The sequence below is a fragment of the Echinops telfairi genome, unplaced genomic scaffold (genome assembly GCF_000313985.2).
Source record: "Echinops telfairi isolate 266 unplaced genomic scaffold, ASM31398v2 ScPeMD7_7469;HRSCAF=8507_1, whole genome shotgun sequence".
NCBI lineage: Eukaryota > Metazoa > Chordata > Mammalia > Afrosoricida > Tenrecidae > Echinops > Echinops telfairi.
In genome coordinates this window covers 7,356,761-7,375,252 of record NW_022111373.1, presented here as the reverse complement: position 1 = coordinate 7,375,252, position 18,492 = coordinate 7,356,761, and the positions used below count along the sequence as shown (strand labels likewise).

Genomic DNA, 18,492 nt, shown 5'->3' with positions numbered 1-18,492 from the left:
AAAAAAAAGCAATCATAAGAGATTGACTCAAGATGCATCTTACACCAATCCAGACTAATTAGCACAACAAAGCCCATACCACATGCAATTACCACCGGAGGCAAAGAGGGTAAGGCTTACAACCTATTTTTGAGGACACAATTCAATCCATAAGGACAATGCACTAAGCTGTTGATAATTGACACATTTATAGAACATTAACAATGTCAGGATTCACGTTCTTTTAAAGTGCACACGGAACAGTTACCAACATTGATTATGAGCTGGGTCACAAAGCAAGTCACAATAAATTTCAAAAGGAATGAAGCCGTTCGGTGTATGCGCTCTGGCCAGGGAAATCAGGAAAAGAAAGGAGCACTAGAAAATTGCCTGCCTATCTGCCAGGACAAACCCAGCCCTGCGTAGATCCAATTTTCTTCCCACAATGAGCCTGCGCCCGGGCAGCTGGAGAAAAAGACACAAGCCTGCAGATTCGTTCAAATTTACATCCTTAAGTGGCCCTCATCCCATTTCCCTGACCCATCTAATTTTACTGTCAACTTTTCACCTCTTTCCTTAAACCTCTAGCCTTGGTGGTAATTCTCATTTCACTGAAAAACAAAAACAAAACACAACAAAACCTGAAGAGGACTTCTAACTACTACCCACTGTAGCTCTTAGTTGCATTGCCCGCCTGGTGTCATGAAAGAATGTCCACACATGTATCTAAGGCTTGTGCCTCTTCTGCTGAGGCTGAAGGGTAGCGGAAGAATTGGGAAGTTAACTTTGGGATACACAATGCTTCAATGCCCTCTATTCTAAAAGGAGCAAACTATGCTCGTGGCATTCCCTTCCAGCTCCTATCTCATGCAACTACTTTTATTTACCTTTACCCCACAAGCCCTCCAAGAGGGGGTCTACAGTCACCACTTCGAGGTCCCCACCTACCATTTTAGCAGCTTTCCCGCCACGGCTTGGCCTGTCTTTGGTCCTACCACAGTGCTCATGGCTTCTCTAGCCGGATCTGTCAGTTCTCGGTTGTCATACTATGCAACTGCTCTGGGCAGAACTTGACACCATTAACCAACCATGAACTGGCTCTGTGGTTGGGCTGCAATCCACAAAGTCAGAAGTTCAAAACAAGATGGGGGGCGGGTACCTTTGCTACTCCCCCAAAGAGTTACAGTCCTGGGGACCCACAGGGGTAGCTCTACCCTATATTTGAGGGTAGAGAGGCTTTTGTTAACTTTCTTGAAACACTCTCTTCTCTAGCCTTCCGGAAAACTACTGTGTCGTTCCCCCACCCCTCACCTAATTGTCTTCCTACATTTTAGCCTAAAATTTTTAGGCCATTCCTTCTACATCTTTACTGTTGGACTGTCCTGGGCTCCTCTGGTGACCTTTTCTCCATCTGTGTCAGCCTTGGTGACGTCACCCGGTTCTCTGGCTTTAATACAGTCCATGTGAGTGGCTGCCAAGTGGCCCTCTCTCTGGCTTAGACCTCACCTTTGGCTTCAGGCCTCTTTCACTGCTTTCTACATGGCTCTACTCATATACCTAATTTTCAAATACCTAATTATACCGAATTCCTAATTTTCCCTCCAATCATCATGTACGAGTTTCCTCTTGTCCTTGTAACAAATTACCGCCCATTGGGTGGTTTAAAACAAGGCAGAATTTATTCTCTCACAGTTCTAGAGACAGCTGCCAGAAGTCTGGATCAATTTCATTGGGCTGAAACCGTTATGTTGGCGGCAGGCCCATGCTTTCTCTGTAGCCGGGGTGGGCTCACTTTGGAGATGAAAGAACTCATCCTGTCCCTCACAGCAATTAAAAAAATATTCCAGAACCATAAATATATATTTTCCCAAACAAACGAAACACCATTATCTGAATAATAGCCTTTAACATTTCCCCATTTTACTTCAGAGCCACGTATACGTACTGAAAGAGCCGCACCTGGCTGCGGTTTCCCGATCCCTGTTCAAGAGGAAGAGCTATTTCCTCATCTTTTCCAGCCTCTGGAGCTGTGCTCCCCTTCCACTCCTTGGCCACATTGCCTTCCTCCAGGCTGTTGAATTTCCCCTAGTTCCTTCTTACAAGGACACTTGTGACTTACTTAGGGACTACCCCGATAAGCCAGAATCAATCACAGCAGCACAGTCTCTCGTGCCTTATAACCCCCAGGCTCTGGGAATTAGGACAGGGGCATTTTAGTGACCATCATTCAGCCAACCACACACACAGTGCGTGGCATTGCCATTCTACAGGGGCTTAAGTAAAAAATGGAGGGGCGGGGACATAGGGAAAGCTGTTGTGAGTTCTAAGTCATTAAACCCCAAAAAGGTGCTGATCTGAAGTGATTAAAAAAAAGTTGAACTACTCCTTGCTTCCTCCTCTTCCAAACCATACACAGACCCCAGCAGAAATCTCTTGGGCTTTGCGGTTAAAATGTATCAAGAACCTGATTGCTTTTCACCAGTTGCACTGCCTTGCTAGCTCTTGCTTGAGTGCCAATGACCACTGCCCTGCTTCATCTGTTTGCTCTGCACACAGCAGCCAGCTTGACTCTTTAGAAATGGAAGATCCAGTCCCTGGCCTGATTAAGACCCTTTGATGGTTTTCTCTCTTTGGATTTTATTCTAAGTCCTAATTGGCCCCCAAGGCCTGTATGAGCTGCCCTTTGTTTACCCCGACCTTGCTGCAGCCACCTTTTCCCTGGATTTCCAGATTTCAGGCTACTCCAGCCTTTGTGTTCCCAGAGTCTCAGTCCCACTCGGCCGTTAGATCTCAGCTCCTAGTCACCTCCAGGGAGAGGGCCAGTGACACTGGGTCCCCCAGTTCCTCTACCACACTTCCCCTCCCCACCACCCAGCCTGGCTGTTCCCTAACACTCTGATTGACGTACAGTCTGTCTCCCCAACTGTGATGTACGCACCCAGAGCACACGGCCCTCATTGCTCATTCACAGCTGTTTTCCACTTAGAACAGTCTACTTGGCCCATAGTAGACAATAAATACTTAATGGATAAACTGCGCATGAATATTTCTCTTCTTTCCCCCTCAGTCTGATCACCTCCCATAGGACCTAGGGATGGTGCGGAAAACAAGGAAGAATGTGACCGGAATACAAAGCTCTCCCTTGGCTCCCTTAGAGAGACGTACCTGTAGGACTTTCTGCGCTTGAACATCGACCACCAGGACTCTGCTCAGTGTTGGCTGGGCCACGTAGATGTACCGGTTCCTGACATTGACTGCAGATGCCCACTGGCATGATTGGGAGGACTCTTCCCCTTGAGGACAGATGTCTTCCTGGAAAGGAGACAGGCTGTCATCCAACACTTCCCCAGTCTCTTCCCTCCCCCATCCCAGCACCATCTCCGGATCCTTGTGCCCAGGCCCTTCCTTCCCAGAATACTTTGGTTCCAGAGATCGTGGCAGACAAAGCCTCCTATAGCACCGACCTTCACCTCTGATGCTACTTCCTGCTGGACCAATGGGCACTTATTCCTGCAGTGGCCCAAGGGAGACGCCCCCACCTTGTGCTCACCCAGCTCTTTAGAAAGAGGGTGGTTAGCGCGTGCCGACAGGCCTGTGAAATGTTTGGGTAGTTGCCAGATGAGACGTGAACATTGGCAATTACCTCCCCCATGGGACTACCTCTCTTACTGTGTCTTGTTCTAATTTCTTATCCAGAAAGATGGAGTCCTGAGGCACAGGCTGGGTGATTGCAAACCGTGAGAAAATTAGTGACAGTCTGTGACTGAACACCATTATTTAAACTTAGCTGCCAGGGGACAACTAGGACCACTCTTCAGAAAAAGGTTCCTGGCTATCAGGTGGAGGTAAGAGTCATCAGCCAGGAGTGCTTTAAAAAAACAATGAATTCAAATGAAACGGCCTGAGAAACAGCTGTTTACAAACTACAAGTGAGAAATACAACAGCCAGAAAAAACAAGAAACGGCAGTACCCAGAGCAGCAATGCAGCAAGCGTGCATCAGGAACTTGCTGGGCCAGCAACCTCCCCACCAGCTCCAAGCCCTCCGCTTACCAGTTCACGCAGTACCCAGGGGGGAGCCAGCAGGAGAAGAGGCAGGTGGGGGTTTTAGAGGACCTTTGGAATTCAATGCCATTATTTTCCCTCAAGGAGAGGAGAGTTTAGTAGGAGAGGTAAGACCCTCACAGAAGAAACCAGCAGAGGGGTAAAAGCCAGAGGGGCAGAGGCTGGGGCGGGCAGGGCACCCAGCCCAGGGGACACCTCGGGGCTTTCTAGGTCCTGCTTCTACTCCCTGCTTTTTCAAAGCTGCTCTTCCCTGGGCTCTGTGACCCTCTGTGCTCTAGGCCTCTTGCCGCTTCATTTACTCGGTGGGAGAGCCCATCTCAGGCTCGCCTCAGACGATCACCATTGGGCCCACCTGTCCTGTTCCTGGTGACTGGCATGTGACATAGGCTTGGCGGAGGACTGAAGGCATGAACTCTGCTGTAGAACTAGCTCCTCTCCCTCCAGTGCGAAGGGCACCACATTCCTAGCAAGCCACAGGGCGTCATGCACCCTCCCTGCCGGCCCACCTTTTAGACTGATCTCTGGTCCTCCTCACTCTTTCCAGTCCCCCAGTCGACCTGGTCTGGAGGGCTGTGACACCTCCCCCCCCACCCACGGCTCCCCCCAGTTCCAGTCATGGTCTTCTTGGCCATCCGTGGTTGGAGAGCGGTTAGGATCCTATTAGGACGCCTCCGCGGGCCGCAGCTTTATGTGCTTTGAGCCTTCCCTACTTTCCTGGCCTAATCTCATGCCCCCTCCCCCATGCAGTCTTCCCTCCAGACAGACAGACAGACAGATCTGTGGTTCCCTGAGCCCACTGGAAGAGCCCTGGCGGCGCAGTGGTGATGCGATGGGCTGCTAACTGAAGGGCCAGTTGGAAACCACCGCTGCTCTCCGGGAGGACAACGGGATTTGAGAGTCTCAGAAACCTGCAGGCACATCTTTCAACCTGCCCTATAGGGTCGCCAGCCGCCGGAGTGGGCTCAACGGCAGTGCGTTTGGATGGCGTGGGGCTGGCGAGGCCTGTTTCCCTTCTCGTGTCATCAGTTCCTACTCGTTCTTCAGAACGGAGCTTGGGCACGATCTCCCCCGGACACCTTCTGTGACTTGTCCCTCCTTCTCCCCGCTCATCACTATTGCTGGTGCGCCTCCCGCAGCATTGTAACAGGCCCTGTGTGTCAGCCGTCTGGTCGAGCACGTCTGGAGACCAGGAGCCTTTGTCCAGCCTGGGCCCCACTCACGTGCACAGGTGTGTCCGCTGTATGAAGGACGGGGAACCACACCCTGCACAGGGACTTGAGAGGGACCCGGGCAAACACAGTTAAAGACGCGTGTGGCTGTGTGTGGCGTGGAGGCTGCAGCAGACCCGGAAACTCACGTAGCTCATGAAGATCTTCTCGGTGGGTTTCAGGTGCCTCTGGATCTCACAGTCCCCGGGGTGGACGACGACGATGCCATCATCGGCGAAGACGTAGAACATGTTTCCCACACTGAGGCCTGCAAGGAGCCAGAGCCACCATGGTTAGACCCCCCTGGCTGCTGACCCCTGGCAGGGGCTCACCCAGACCCAGCAGCTCAGAGGCAGCCAGTGCACTCACAATGGCACCGCTGGGTCAGCGTGGGCTGAGGCCAGGAGCACCGGGGTGGTGGGGGGTGTGTGTGATAAAAGGCCCCGTGGATTGAGAGTTGATAAAGCATGTCCCGGACACTGCCCTGCTGAGGCCAGCCATCCTGGCAGGCTCATCTGTCCCTGGTCTTCTAGGGCTAGCCCCAACACAAGTTTTTAAGGGAATGCTGGCCTTGGCTTTGACAGATGTCTGCCCTTTCCTGTTCTGGAGGGAAAGCCTCTTCTGGCAGTTGTTGGAAATGAAACGGTTCAGAAGATTCCCAAAGGCACGCAGTTGTGTGCAGCCCCACTCCCTGAGACGTGGTCTCCCGCGAACGGTTGGGAATGCAGACAAGTCACTCGCTCAGCAGCTAAAGGAAAGAGCAGAAGTTCGAGGCCCCCCAGATGTTTGTGCCTTAGACGAAAGGCCTGCATCTTTGGTAAAAGTCAACCAGGGAAGACCCCCGGGCACAGAGTCCCACTCTCCCTCCATAGCAGATGCTCTTCCTGTGTTTGTATGACTCCTGGGTTCATCTTCTTGTCTGATCTGAGCCCCGGCTGCTCCAGGCTAGCTAATCCCTCTGCTCTGTCAGTTGCCTGATTGGCTGTGCCCGCCCCAGGCCGGGTGGACAGAGCCTGTGCCCGGGGCACCACACCTAGGTGGAGGGCTGTGCTGTGTGGGAGTGGCTGGCTTAGCTGCCTTATTTTCAAGACAAACTGAGGCCCAAGGAGGGGCGAGGCTTGATTTCAGGCTTTTGGACTAAGGCAGAAGTTGGACTCCAGCCCCTGCTTCTGGGCACGATTCTCCATAAAAGGAAATCGCAACAGATAATCTATGGGGAGTGTTTCTCTCCCCGCCCCCTCTCCCGCCCTCATTCCAAAGCTAGGCTATTAAACAGCTTTCTGTAAATTTTCAGAAAATGAAATATGCCATTCACTCTTTGCTAGCATGCTGAGAAAACCACAGCCCTGGGCTAATGGCCTCATGGGTAAGTTCTAGTGAGTTTTCAGATGGGATGCCCCTCCTTCCACGGTCTCTGCAGACAGTTTTCCGGGCCTCACGCCCTTGGCAGCAGGGAGGCACAGCCACTGTGGCCTCTGACACAGCCCTACTGCTCCACAGTCAGTACTGCCTGCACAGGGGGTGGGGCTGGGGAGTTGGTGGCTCCCAGCAGGTGGCTGAGCCCAGTCTTTGGGAAGCTGTCACTCCAGGGAGGACTGCAGCATCCCAGGAGGGGAGTGGGTATCCTAGCCATCAAGAGAGTGTCTCTTTTCTGTCCCCACTGCACTGAAGGGTTTGGAGCAGAGTGCTTGTTCTGATTTCTGCTGTCCTGCCCACGGTGGGGCCTCCTCTTCCACACTCTCTCATCTGGAGAATGTCTGGCAAACCTGAGGACCCAAGGGGGCCAAGTCCTGCTAGCCTGCAGGGCCCGGGCACAGCTGCCCCAGCTTTCCTGGGCAACTGCTAGTGGGAGGAGCAGCCACAGACTGGGGCTTTATGGCATGCACATGGGCTTGGTAGTGGCCATGCCCTCGGGGCCGAGCATGGTGCCTGGTTCAGAGTCAGCACTGGAGCATGAAGCTCAGCAAATGCACATCGAACAAGTAAATGGTTTCACAGGAAGCCCCTGGAAGTTTGTGTGGGGTTTGCTTCTGCTACGGGGCCTGCAGAAGCTGCCTCTGCTTTTGTCCGCATTCATCATCTCGCCTCTCCTGCGGAGACTGGCCAGAGTGCTGGTCTCCCGTGTCTGGGCTGTGGGCTCCACAGCAGAGCGCGCACTGGTTCTTTTGCATGTGAGTGGGACTATCCCAGGCTGGCATGGTGCCGGCCAGTTCCACGGCCCTGCGTGCCTTTGGGGCCTCTGCAGCTGGGGTGCCCTACCTTTGTTGTAGTTCTCTACTTTTGGAAGTATAGCCCTTTGGTATAGACTCACCCTAGGAAAACAACACCTCCCAAAGCAAACTCTCTGTGTGTGTGTGTGTGTGTGTGTGTGTGTATAATGGCCTAGGTGCTAGTCCAGGCGGCATCTGGCACAAGTGAGAGCCTGTGACCAGCACCCATTGTACTGCTTGTCCCAGCATCCCTAAAACCCCCTGGAAACAGTCCCTCATGTTCTGGCCTTGGCCCTGTGTAGCTCCCAGACTGTTTCTGCCTCTGAGCCTGACAATCAGGAAACAGTCTGATTCTGCCCCTGCACACGTGTGTGAGACCCTTGGCGATACCTCACAGAGTTGGCGAGAAAGACCCGACAGGAGGTGTCTTGGTTTTTAACGAGGGAGTCTGCACTTGACCCTAAAATCGCCTGCTCTATTCTGCTGCCTCACTTGTCCCCGCCCTTGTCACCAAGGAGAGAACAAGCAACCGCCAGGTGGTTTGGAGGCTGCGCTGCCCTGGGGGCCACCGACGAGGACAGGGCCCACGCTGCACTTGCGGCCCCAGCAGCGACAGGCAAGCGCCCTCTTTTCGGCGGGCTAGTTGAGCTGTGTGAAATCATCAATACGAGGGGCCTTCAAAGATCCCGTGGGAAAACTGGGATCTTCTCCTTTAATTTGTCTCCCCAAACAGTTTGAAGCCCCCTCATATTGGAGCACTTTTTCATTCACAAAAAATGACAGTTATGATCGAATCTACTAAAGAGTGTCTGACCTTAAAATATCCACAATCGATAGAGCGTACGGTGGGACTGTGTAGACACCAGGCTGGCCTTTTCCTTGAGCTTGGCCTCAAAGGACCCTTCAGGTGCAGCTCCTCTCAAGGGGCTCTGTTTGTGTTTTTAACAGCGTAGGCACTAAGCCTAACACCAATATTCGCTCCTGGAAAAGTGGCTGAGGCCCAGATCTGCTTGTGAATCTCTGCTAAGTGGTGTCCATCGGCCGAAGCGGCAGCAGCTGTACATGGAGATGGCCCATCGTAAACTCGGCCCTTGGGGGCCTCGCTAGATGTTACGTGGGAACCCGTGCCCGCCACCCTTGGCTGCCCCTCCCTGCTGGGCACGGCCTGGCATCTGACAGCTGACGGATGGCCCTTAGGAAACCACTCCCCCCCCATGAAACAATGAAGCTGGGTACCTTCCTCTCTCCACAGGATGTTAGCAACTGCAGGTGGCGAGTTGGGCGTGCGGGAACATGACCGAGGGAAGGAGAGGAGAAAGCAATGTCAGAGCCCCTCATTGCCCAGCGAGCAGTATGTGGGGGTGGTCGGGAGGGATAGCTCTGGAGATGAACAAATGCTTCCAGGTCTCGAGACCCTTCTGATGCCAACATGGGGTGTTGAAGTCAGGTCCTAGGGTCACCCAAGCTAGTGGGTCTGGTCAGAGAGAGAGTGAGCAACCTCTCTCCCTGGTTTCCCAGGCTCCTTGCAACAGAGCTAGGAGCTTCCGCCCGGGTTCTCTCATGGGGCAGTCCTCTGGGTCCCCGCCTGTTTGCTGCCCAGAGACTTCCCCTTGCAATGTCAGAGCAGCTAAGCTTCCGGGGAGCCTGTTCACTCCTGGGCACCCCCAGCCCCCCAGTTTAACACACAAAGATAATGGGGTCTACCTGTCTTCAGGGGATCATGATTGGTGGTTGGGCCCCTGGGAAGTCACTTCCTCTCTTGTGACTCAAAGCCCCACTCTCCCCTCAAGAAGTTGCTTAAAGGTAAGGGCGGACTCACGGGTCTTTCGAGCAGAGTCTTCAATGAAGAGCGAGGAGATGTCTTCATCCACGCCCACGTCGTTCTTGGCAATGCAGGTGTATGCCCCTGTGTCTTCATAGCGCACACTGCCGATGCGGAGTTCACTCCCATTGGCTGCAGAAAGGACCGGGCTCAGGGAGGCCCTGGCCACTCCCACCCCATGCTCCTCATGGGCCTTGTGAACACATCAAGATGAAAAACACCAGGGCGCCACCCTCCCCGAGGTAGGCCCAGGCAAGGCCAGCACATCACAAAGGAACTGAGTGTGGGTCGGGCCTGACTGACCGCTTCCCATCACGGCTCTCAGAAGCCCCGAGAGACCCCTGTGAGCCCAGGCAGCAGAAACCTTTGGGGGAGACCCGTGTTTGCTTCCCACGCCTTTCTGGAGTGGGGCTCGCGCCCAGAGCAGTGGGTTCTTACCTAAGAGGGAGAGCTGCTTAGACATCTGGGTGGAGACATTCATGCCATTTTTCAGCCAACTGATTCTGGGCATGGGAATGCCCTCCGCATGGCATCGCAGGCTGGCCGCCACCCCGGGCTCCTGTGCCTGGCTCTCCGGGTAGACGCGGATGACAGGTGGCACTGTGGGGCAGAGCCAGCCCTGGTAAGAGGAAGCCTCCGGGCCTCAGGCCAACCCCGGGATCCCACCTCCCAGGGGTCAACCCAAGCAGGGACCCCAGAGCGCTCCTCTTGCCCAGCTTCCAATGATCCTGCTTAGCGATCCAAGAGCTACAAGAAACGGCCGTGAAACAGACCGTAGGCAGTCAACAGGCCGGGTTTGCACCAAGCTGCAATCCACGGCCTCCCGTCATAATTCTGAATATAATCAGAGAGATGACCACATATTTCATTCTCTTCAAGAGCAACCACAACTGAAATTTATTTCTGAATCAGTCGATTCAGATACATGACGCTTCCCCGTTATCGGAAAGCCATTGGACAGGGGCTTAATTTCTTGCAGGAAGTGCTTAACAAAGCACTTAAGGGCACTGACTGGCAGGGATACTAATGACATCACCACTCCAGGCCCAGCCCGCCATTGATTTTCCACTTATTACCCACTTGGAACTTGGATAAGAGGCGGGGCATGCCCTTCTTGCTCCAGAGTGACCCAGGCAACAGGTCAGGGGCGGCAGGCTTTTCTCACACACTACCTAAAGGCATTGTGAGACTATATGGTAAACAGAAGGGAGGGGCCTGGTGGCACATTTGTGCAAAGTACACAGATGACAACTAAAAGGTCAGTGGTTCGAACCCACCTGCCTCATCATGGGAGGTAGTTGTGGCAGTTTGATTCTATAAAGATTTTACTCAGGCCTATAGGGTCCTTTTAAGTGGGAACCAACTGGGTGGGATTAGGTGGTGGTAGAGTCAGGTTACCTAGGGATCAAATTCAGTAAAATGAAGACAGACACTGGAAAGGTGGGAGATGAATTCTTCTGAAGTGGACCATTCTGTTGGGCCAAAGTTATATGGAAGTTCCTGCTGTTTGATCAAGTAGATTTTCCTTAGGCCCAGATTTAGAACTAATTGATGCTGGGTGCAAAAGGAGGCTCTGGGGGTGTCGATCCTGAAACCTGAGCCAGGGAGGAGAAGTCTAGCGATCTGTGTTTGGGACAAACGCAGACCCTCATGGCTTCCCAGTGGGCTGCCGGCAATCCAGTCAGCTCGGCCCATTTCAAGTCATTCCTCTGGTTGATAAGGGGTGTGGTGTGTGGAGTGGGCATGGCAGGCCGAGGAGAGGGCCGGTTGGACAACTGGCGAAGTTGGCCATGCCCTCTGAATGGCCCAGAGGGGGTTAACATATGAACTAAGACGCGCTCTATGTCAAGCCACACAGAGACCCGGGAATGATAACATCTCGGTAACTCCTTCACCCCGCCTTTGTTCATGGTTCTGCAGGGGTGAGACAGGGGCCTTGTTAAGGTCGGGCAACTGCGGTCGGAGGAGGTAAGTGTGGCTCTCACTGAGGCATGTATCTGGAAGGCTGCTCGGAACATTAAACGTCTCCCTTCCATGAGTCTTCTTAGGTGAGAGGATAGAAATACTAACTGCATATCCAGGAAATGTCCCTACACTCTGTATTTGGTGCCGGGCAGAACAAAGTTCAAGCTGAAGAGATGGTAGAATGTTGTCCCCGGATGGCTACAATTCAAGAACAGAGTTAGAATGGCGGTGCCCAGGCGTGCTGGACAGCGGGAGTTGGAGAAGGTGATAGAGTACCTAGCTTTCTAGAGTAGGGGTGACTAGGGTGGGGAATGGGTGAGGTGAGGGGTTGAAATTTAGGCTTTTGCTGAACCAGCAGTCTTTTTTTTTACAAGCTGACCTAGCACCCATTCAACATTGGCCTAGCTCACCTCCAGGTCAGCGGTTCAAGACCACCAGCCCATCCTCAGGAAACGGATGAGCCAATCTTCTCCCACAAAGGTTTGCCACCTCAGAAAACCCTGCAGAATGTCACTACGAGTCTAGCAACCGTACAGTAAACCTAGAGAAATCGGGGGGAAGAACCGACAGAGAAGCAGAAATGCTGAATCAACTAAACAGCCAAAAAGAATAGAACTGCCCAAATAGCCACATTTCTGACACGTTTGATCAACGAGAGAGAGAAGCATAGAGCCAACTTAAAGAATATGAACTGACTAATTATGTATCCTAAATTTGGAATCTCACTCAAATGGGTTCTCTTAAAGGGAACTTGAAATCCCCCACAGTGAACAAGGAAGGGTGTAGTTTTCCAGTTCTTCGGAATTCAGAAGGCCCTGGCCGATTTTCATAGAGAGTGCTTACACATATCGACCGATACCCAAACCCAAACCCAGCTCCCTGCCACAGCGCTGATTCCCGCTCACAGCAACCTGCTCGGACAGTGCGGACCTGTCCCTGCGCGTTTACTGGAGTAGAAAGCCTTGTCTTTCTCCCTTAAGGTGGCTGGTGGTTTCAAACTGCCAACCTGTGGGTTGCGGCCCAACTCGGAACCACTCTGCCACGGGGGCTCCTTCCAAATTCCAGTAGGAAGCGAGCATTACCTGGAGACCGAACCTTGACCAACAGCACAAAGGGATGCCTTCAGACCTATCTTGCTGAGATGAGATATTCCAACATTCCAAGTCGAATGGTTCTAATCAGATCTGGCACCGTATTGAAAGAATAAACTGTGATACCAGCACACTAGGCTTCAATGACTAATGACGAGGAAATCTTTAATTAATCATATCTGAAGTCAAAGGCAGTCAGAGGGGAAGAACCACTTGATTCTCTTGACACTGAAAGGGCCTGGGGTGGGGGGTGGGGTGGGAACCCAAACTCTCAGAATCCATTTCCTGGGGAATAATATAATCTAATAATAAAACAGGTACTGAATGATATTTTCTTCCTACGCTGTAGAATATCTCCAAAAAGAAAGAAAAAAGGGCACCGTCATTTTAAGAATGGGGAAACATTAAGTTGGGGAAAGGACAAGGAGGAAAAATCGGCCCTTCAACTTTATGCTGGATGCTGTCAGTGGGAGAAAGCAAAGGACCAAGCACTAAAAAGATGGAGAAAATGCATATTGTACCTGGTATCCTCCAGGAAGTGAACCAAAGTGGCAAGGATTAATAAATGAGCCCAGTGACGGGGCTGATACGAAAACATACGAAATTCGTAGCAGTGACCACAGACAAACTATAGACCGAAAGACAAGACAAAAACCCCCAAACCCATTGCCATTACGTTGATTCCAACAGGAATAACTCCCTCAAATTCCAATGAAAACGTAAGACTTGTATGACTGCGAGATATACTCCTGGGTGACCACTGCCATCAAGCCGATGCTGACTCACAGCGACCCTCTACAGCAGCGGTTCTCAACCTGTAGATCATGATCCCTTTGAGGGTCAAATGATACTTTCACAGAGGTCGCCTAAGACCATTGGAAAACACATATTCCCGATGGTCTTAGGAACCGAAACATGGCTCCTCCATCCGTCTCCAGGCGGGTCAACCCACATGCAGGTATGCTGATCTGGTGAGAAAGAAGCTATCTCAACCTTCACACTGATGTTGGCTTTTTACACATACTGTCGCAAAATGCAGCAATGTAGTTTACTGTTGCTATATTAAGACTGTTACCCATGCTACACCATGCTTCAAGACACCATTTCATTTACTTATAATTAGAAATAAATATTTCACAATATATAATTACATGTTGTTTTTGTGATGAATCACTATGCTTTAATTATGCTCAATTTGTAACGATGAAAATACATCCTGCATATCAGATATTAACATGACGATGCATAACAGTAGCAAAACTACAGCTATGAAGTAGCAACAAAAATAATGTTATGGTTGGGGTCACCACAACACGAGGAACTGTATTAAAGGGTCGCAGCATTAGGAAGGTTGAGAACCACTGCTGTACAGGGTGTCTGAGGCGGTAAATCTTTATGGGGGTAGAGAGCCTCAACTTTCTCTGGCAGAGCAGCTGGTAGGTTTGAACCACCGGACCCTGTGATGAGCAGTTCAATGATTACTTGACAGTGCCACGGGAGCTCTTTTTGATAGGAAGGCTAAATGTTGTAATTTAATTTAATACATTTAATCCAATCTCCATAAAAATCAATAGGTGTGCCTTGACAAAACAATTCTAAAACCCTCTAGAAGAAAACAACTGTGCAGGAACAGCTGAGGAAAAATGACAGCGATTTCACCATTCAAAGTATGACAGTATTCCAGTGTGTTGTGATACTCGCTTAGTAGACAACTGTTCCCAAAAGGACACTTCTCAGAAATGTTGCAAAGCCAGGGTGTCCCCTGAGGCAGACACCTCAGGCACTGAGAGAGATGGTGAGGTGGGCGTGGGGCTGGGCGAGACCTGGAAGGGCTGAGGGAGTTCCAGACTTGGAGTCTGGAAGCCACCACAGTAGACGGACTACAGCCACATGGTGGTCTCTGAGTCTGGCACCACTCCAATGTTTGGATCGCTTATTCAAAGCGATTCAAGACAATGCAGCCCACATTTCTGAACTGCTAAGTGTTTGAGAAACCAACATTGATTAAAGCAGCCTCTCTCCCTACCCTCAAGGAGTCTTCTGACTTGGGGAGAAGTGAGTAAACAATTACCTGCCAGTGTGAAGAACAATACCTGTGGTATCAGGCAGCACTGCTTGGAGAGCCTGGGGGAGGGGAGGCTGCAGACCTGTAAGCAGGTCTGTAAGCAGGATCCACATCCACGTCCTCCGCTCAGCTCACAAAGGAAATGCCGGCCCTCCTGACTCCTTGGGGGGCTTGCTCTTCAATTTGAAGCTTTTTATAGTGAATTGGGTGCAGGTTTTCCGAACAGATTCATTCAGAGCAGACTCCATTCTGAGCACACCATCAGTATTACATTCAACAATTCATACACTTTTTATTTCTACTCATCCACTGCAATGTACTAGCACTGCTCTGACTTCCTTCCTGCGTTTCCTGTCTCCAGTCTCCCTTCTGCCCTAATCCTTTGAACTTGGTCCTTGAGCAAATGCTGTCCTTTTGCTCTGAAATGGGTGATGGTTCTAACATGGGGATGAATTCAGTTCCAGATCTGAAGGGGGGCTAAGGGCCATAGTCCCGGGGGTTCCACCAGTAAGCCCTGGGACCTTTTATGGTTTTGAGGCCCGTTTCACTTTTTCCTCTCACTTTATCCAGGACCTTCTAGTGTGACTTCTTTCAGAGGAGCTGGTAGTGGTAGCCGGGCACCATCTAGATCTTCTGGTCTCAGGCTGTGAGACGCCCTTTGACTAATGGTTTATTCAGTGAACTGAGCGCATGTTTGACCTCTGAATTAATGAGTCATGGACTGGGGAAATGACCAGTGGCCAGCATCTTCCTTGAAGACTGGTCTGTGCTTCAGCCCTGAGTTTTACCAGTAATAGAAATCCTGTGTGGACTCATCACAGTTTCAAATTTGAGCAAGTCTCTGACTTACCTGGTGAGCTTGTTAAAACACATTGCTGGGCTCCACTCCTTGAGGTACTAATTCCGTTAAGTCAGGGATGGGACTGGAGAATTTGCATTTCTAATAAGTCCCCAAGCGGTCTTAAAGGCTTGAAGGTAATCAAGCGGCCATCAAGCTCAGAAGCAACAAAGCCCACATGGAAGAAGCACACCAGCCTATGCAACCACGAGGTGTCGAAGGGATCAGGTATCAGGCATCATCAGAACAAAAAAATCTTACCATAGTGAATGATGGGGGGAGTGCGGAGTGGAGACCCAAAGCCCATTAGTAGACCACTGGAGATCCCCTTGCAGAGGGGTCTCGGGGAGGAGATGAGCCAGTAAGGGCGCGATGTAATAACGATGAGAAACACAACTTTCCTCTAGTTCCTAAATGTTTCCTCCCCGCTCCTACTACCATGACTTGAATTCGATCGTGCAAGTCTGGCTAGACCAGAGGATGTACACTGGTACAGATGGGAACTGAAAATCCAGGGAATCCAGGGCAGATGAGCCCTACAGGACCAGTGGTGTGAGTGGCAAAACAGGGAGGGTAAAGGGAGAATGGGTAGGAAAGAGGGAACCGATTATAGGGAACTGTGGGTGACCTCCTCCCTGGGGGACAGACAACTGAAAAGTGGGTGAAGGGAGATGTCAGACAGGGCAAGATATGACAAAATACCAATTTATAAACTATCAAGGGCTCATGAGGGAGGGAGGGGAAAAATGAGGACCTAATATCGGGGGTTTAAGTGGAGAGAAAATGTTTTGAGAATGATGTACAAATGCGCTTTACACAATTGATGTGTGTATGGATTGGGATAACAGTTGTATGAGCCCCTAATAAAATGCTTAAAAAAAAAAGTCCCCAAGCGACCCTCTGAGCCAGACCAGACTAAATCACGACTAACTTTGAAATGAACTGCACGGCAGTGTTCTACAGGAAGATGAAACCAGACTGAAAGTCAAGCACATGGAGTGAGTCCGGCATTTAATAAGTATCTACCAGATGCAAGGCGCCTGAGTCTCCAACGTCAGGTTCACACGGCCGCTCACAAATGCTGAGGATGAGGAGCACTCTCGGCTGGCCTGGATGCCGCCTGCCTCCAGGAGCCAAAGTCACAGGAGATGCATCCTGAGGGGTCAAGACTACTTCTCCCCTGGCCACCATTCCTCCACCCACAAGACAGAGGAGGCAGCCGCAGACCTGTGCATGTGCCATTCCCTATACCCTCGCTCCCACTGTAACGTCACCATGCCCGGTTCATGCTCCTTGGATATATCCTTGTGCATCTCATCCTATCCTTGTTCATGCTCGTCTCTACAAGAAGTGCAGGCTCCGAACTGTGTGTTCAGGAATGCAAACTCTGTCACCCACGTGTTTCCCTCTGCCCTCTTCTGGGATCCTCCTTCACCTTCTTGCTCAGATGGAAACTGGCTTCCTCCTGAAGAGACCGCATCTCTTGCAGCTTCTCCGGTGTGGCCCTTTTCTCTAGGTCAGGAAGTGGGGCAGGTGTCATTGCCACTCCCAGACCCTGGTTCTCTTCTGCAGCGAACCGCTGCCATCAAGTCAGTTCTATCCCACGGAAACCATACAGAAAGGGGAGGGCTGCCCTTGTGGGTTTCTGAGACTGTAGCTCTTTACAGGGGTGGAATGCCCTGTCTTCTGCTCAGGGAGTGGCGAGTGGTTTGGATCAGCTGAACTTGTGGTTAGCAGCCCAATGCAGAACCACAGTGCCACCAGAGTTCCTTTCTTCTGCCGAGGAATGCCTAACTTTGAATCTCATGTCATAACCACCTTGTCTTAAGATTCCATCTCCTCATGGGCCCTGGAGGACACTGCTCTGGCATGCCTTTCTTTCTTACACCTGCACACATGTCCCCTTTTCTATGGGATCTGTCCCGTCGCCCAGACAATGCTTGCATCTCTCCCACCTTGAGGAAGACAAAACAAAACGTCCCTGCTCTGCCCATGTTGCTCCTTGAAGATACATGAGCTGCCCATCTCGGATAGCTCTAGTTTCTCTCTCTCTCTCTCATTCTCTCTAGAAACAGCTCCAGGCAGGTTCTCTGCCCACGAAAACTGTTCTTCTCTAGTCCTAGTGACTGTTACATGCTGATCACAACCTGGTGGCCAAATCTCTGTTCTTAGCTTACCTGACTTGTCTACAGCCCTTGACTCAACTGAGCTTTTCCTTCTTGAAATACTGACAAGAGCTCACCGTCTTAGCCTTCCTCTTCTCTATGTATGTGGCTCGGTGTGGTAGTTACCTAATCTGGTGTCAATTGGAAAGGATTGAGTGAAGGGGTGGAGTCTGGCCTGTCAATCAAAATATAAACAATGAGGCCTCTGTGTGGGCATGGCCTTCTCCTGAGAATTCTGGGAACTCCTGTTTTTCCTCCTTGGAAGCGGGAAACACTTCTCTCTCCTCACTCCCTGAGAGGTGCTCTACTGACAAGACACATGGCGCACTGCCCTGGGAGCTGGAGAAGCCACATGGACCTACCCTGATGCAACCAGACCTCTGGTGCCGGGGAAGCCACATACAGACCTCTGCCACCGCTGAGATGCTTACAATGCCACTGGATCCACAAGACTTCCAACCCACTGGCCAGCGATCCTCCTGCATTCGGCGTCATTGTATGTGCTTCATGAGTCAGAAGAAGACATTATAGATTGGTCCTGGACCTATGGGCTAATATCAGACTGATGGGCTTGTGGGGACTGGGTTGGGATGTTTTCTCAATAGTCAAGTGCTCTTGTATATAAACCTCTTTCTTATTCCCATATGAGTCTCTGTGAATTTGTTTCTCTAGTCTACCCGGACTGACACCCTTGGCCTTCTCAGTCTTTGCTGCTTTCCCCTCATCTCCCAGGCGTGTTTGCTCATGGACCTTCTCCATCTGCACGCGTTCCCCGCGGCTCAGACACCAGACCCTACCTTCTCTAGTATGTATTTGAAATGCAGCTCTCAGCTCAAGCCAATCTCCAACCCCCCCAACGCAGATACACACTGGCTCGCCTCTCACACTGACATGGCCCAAATGACCTCTGTTCTTTCTTTCCCCAGCACGCTCCTCCCGCCGTCTTTCTCACGTCAGCAGCACCCAACATTCCCGTGTGCTCAGACCAAAGCCCTTCGGGTCCACCGGGGCCTTCCTCACTCCCTTTTCACAAGGGTCCCTCCCTCTTGAAACCTCTGCACGGGCTCTTCTTACGCCTCCCTGCT

The 18,492-nt window shown here is 51.3% G+C and overlaps 1 protein-coding gene across 1 annotated transcript in view; it reads right to left on the bottom strand.

Moving 5' to 3' along the window:
- The window catches only part of FSTL4 (follistatin like 4), a 142,693-nt gene that overhangs the window by 24,266 nt on the left and 99,935 nt on the right, over positions 1-18,492 (bottom strand). Inside the window, exons 6-10 of the mRNA XM_004696992.2 lie at positions 9,722-9,883; positions 9,281-9,415; positions 8,698-8,724; positions 5,401-5,519; positions 3,145-3,291 (exon numbers count right to left, since the gene is read on the bottom strand). Coding sequence (XP_004697049.1) covers positions 3,145-3,291; positions 5,401-5,519; positions 8,698-8,724; positions 9,281-9,415; positions 9,722-9,883 — 590 coding nt within the window. The remainder of the gene's footprint in view (positions 1-3,144; positions 3,292-5,400; positions 5,520-8,697; positions 8,725-9,280; positions 9,416-9,721; positions 9,884-18,492) is intronic.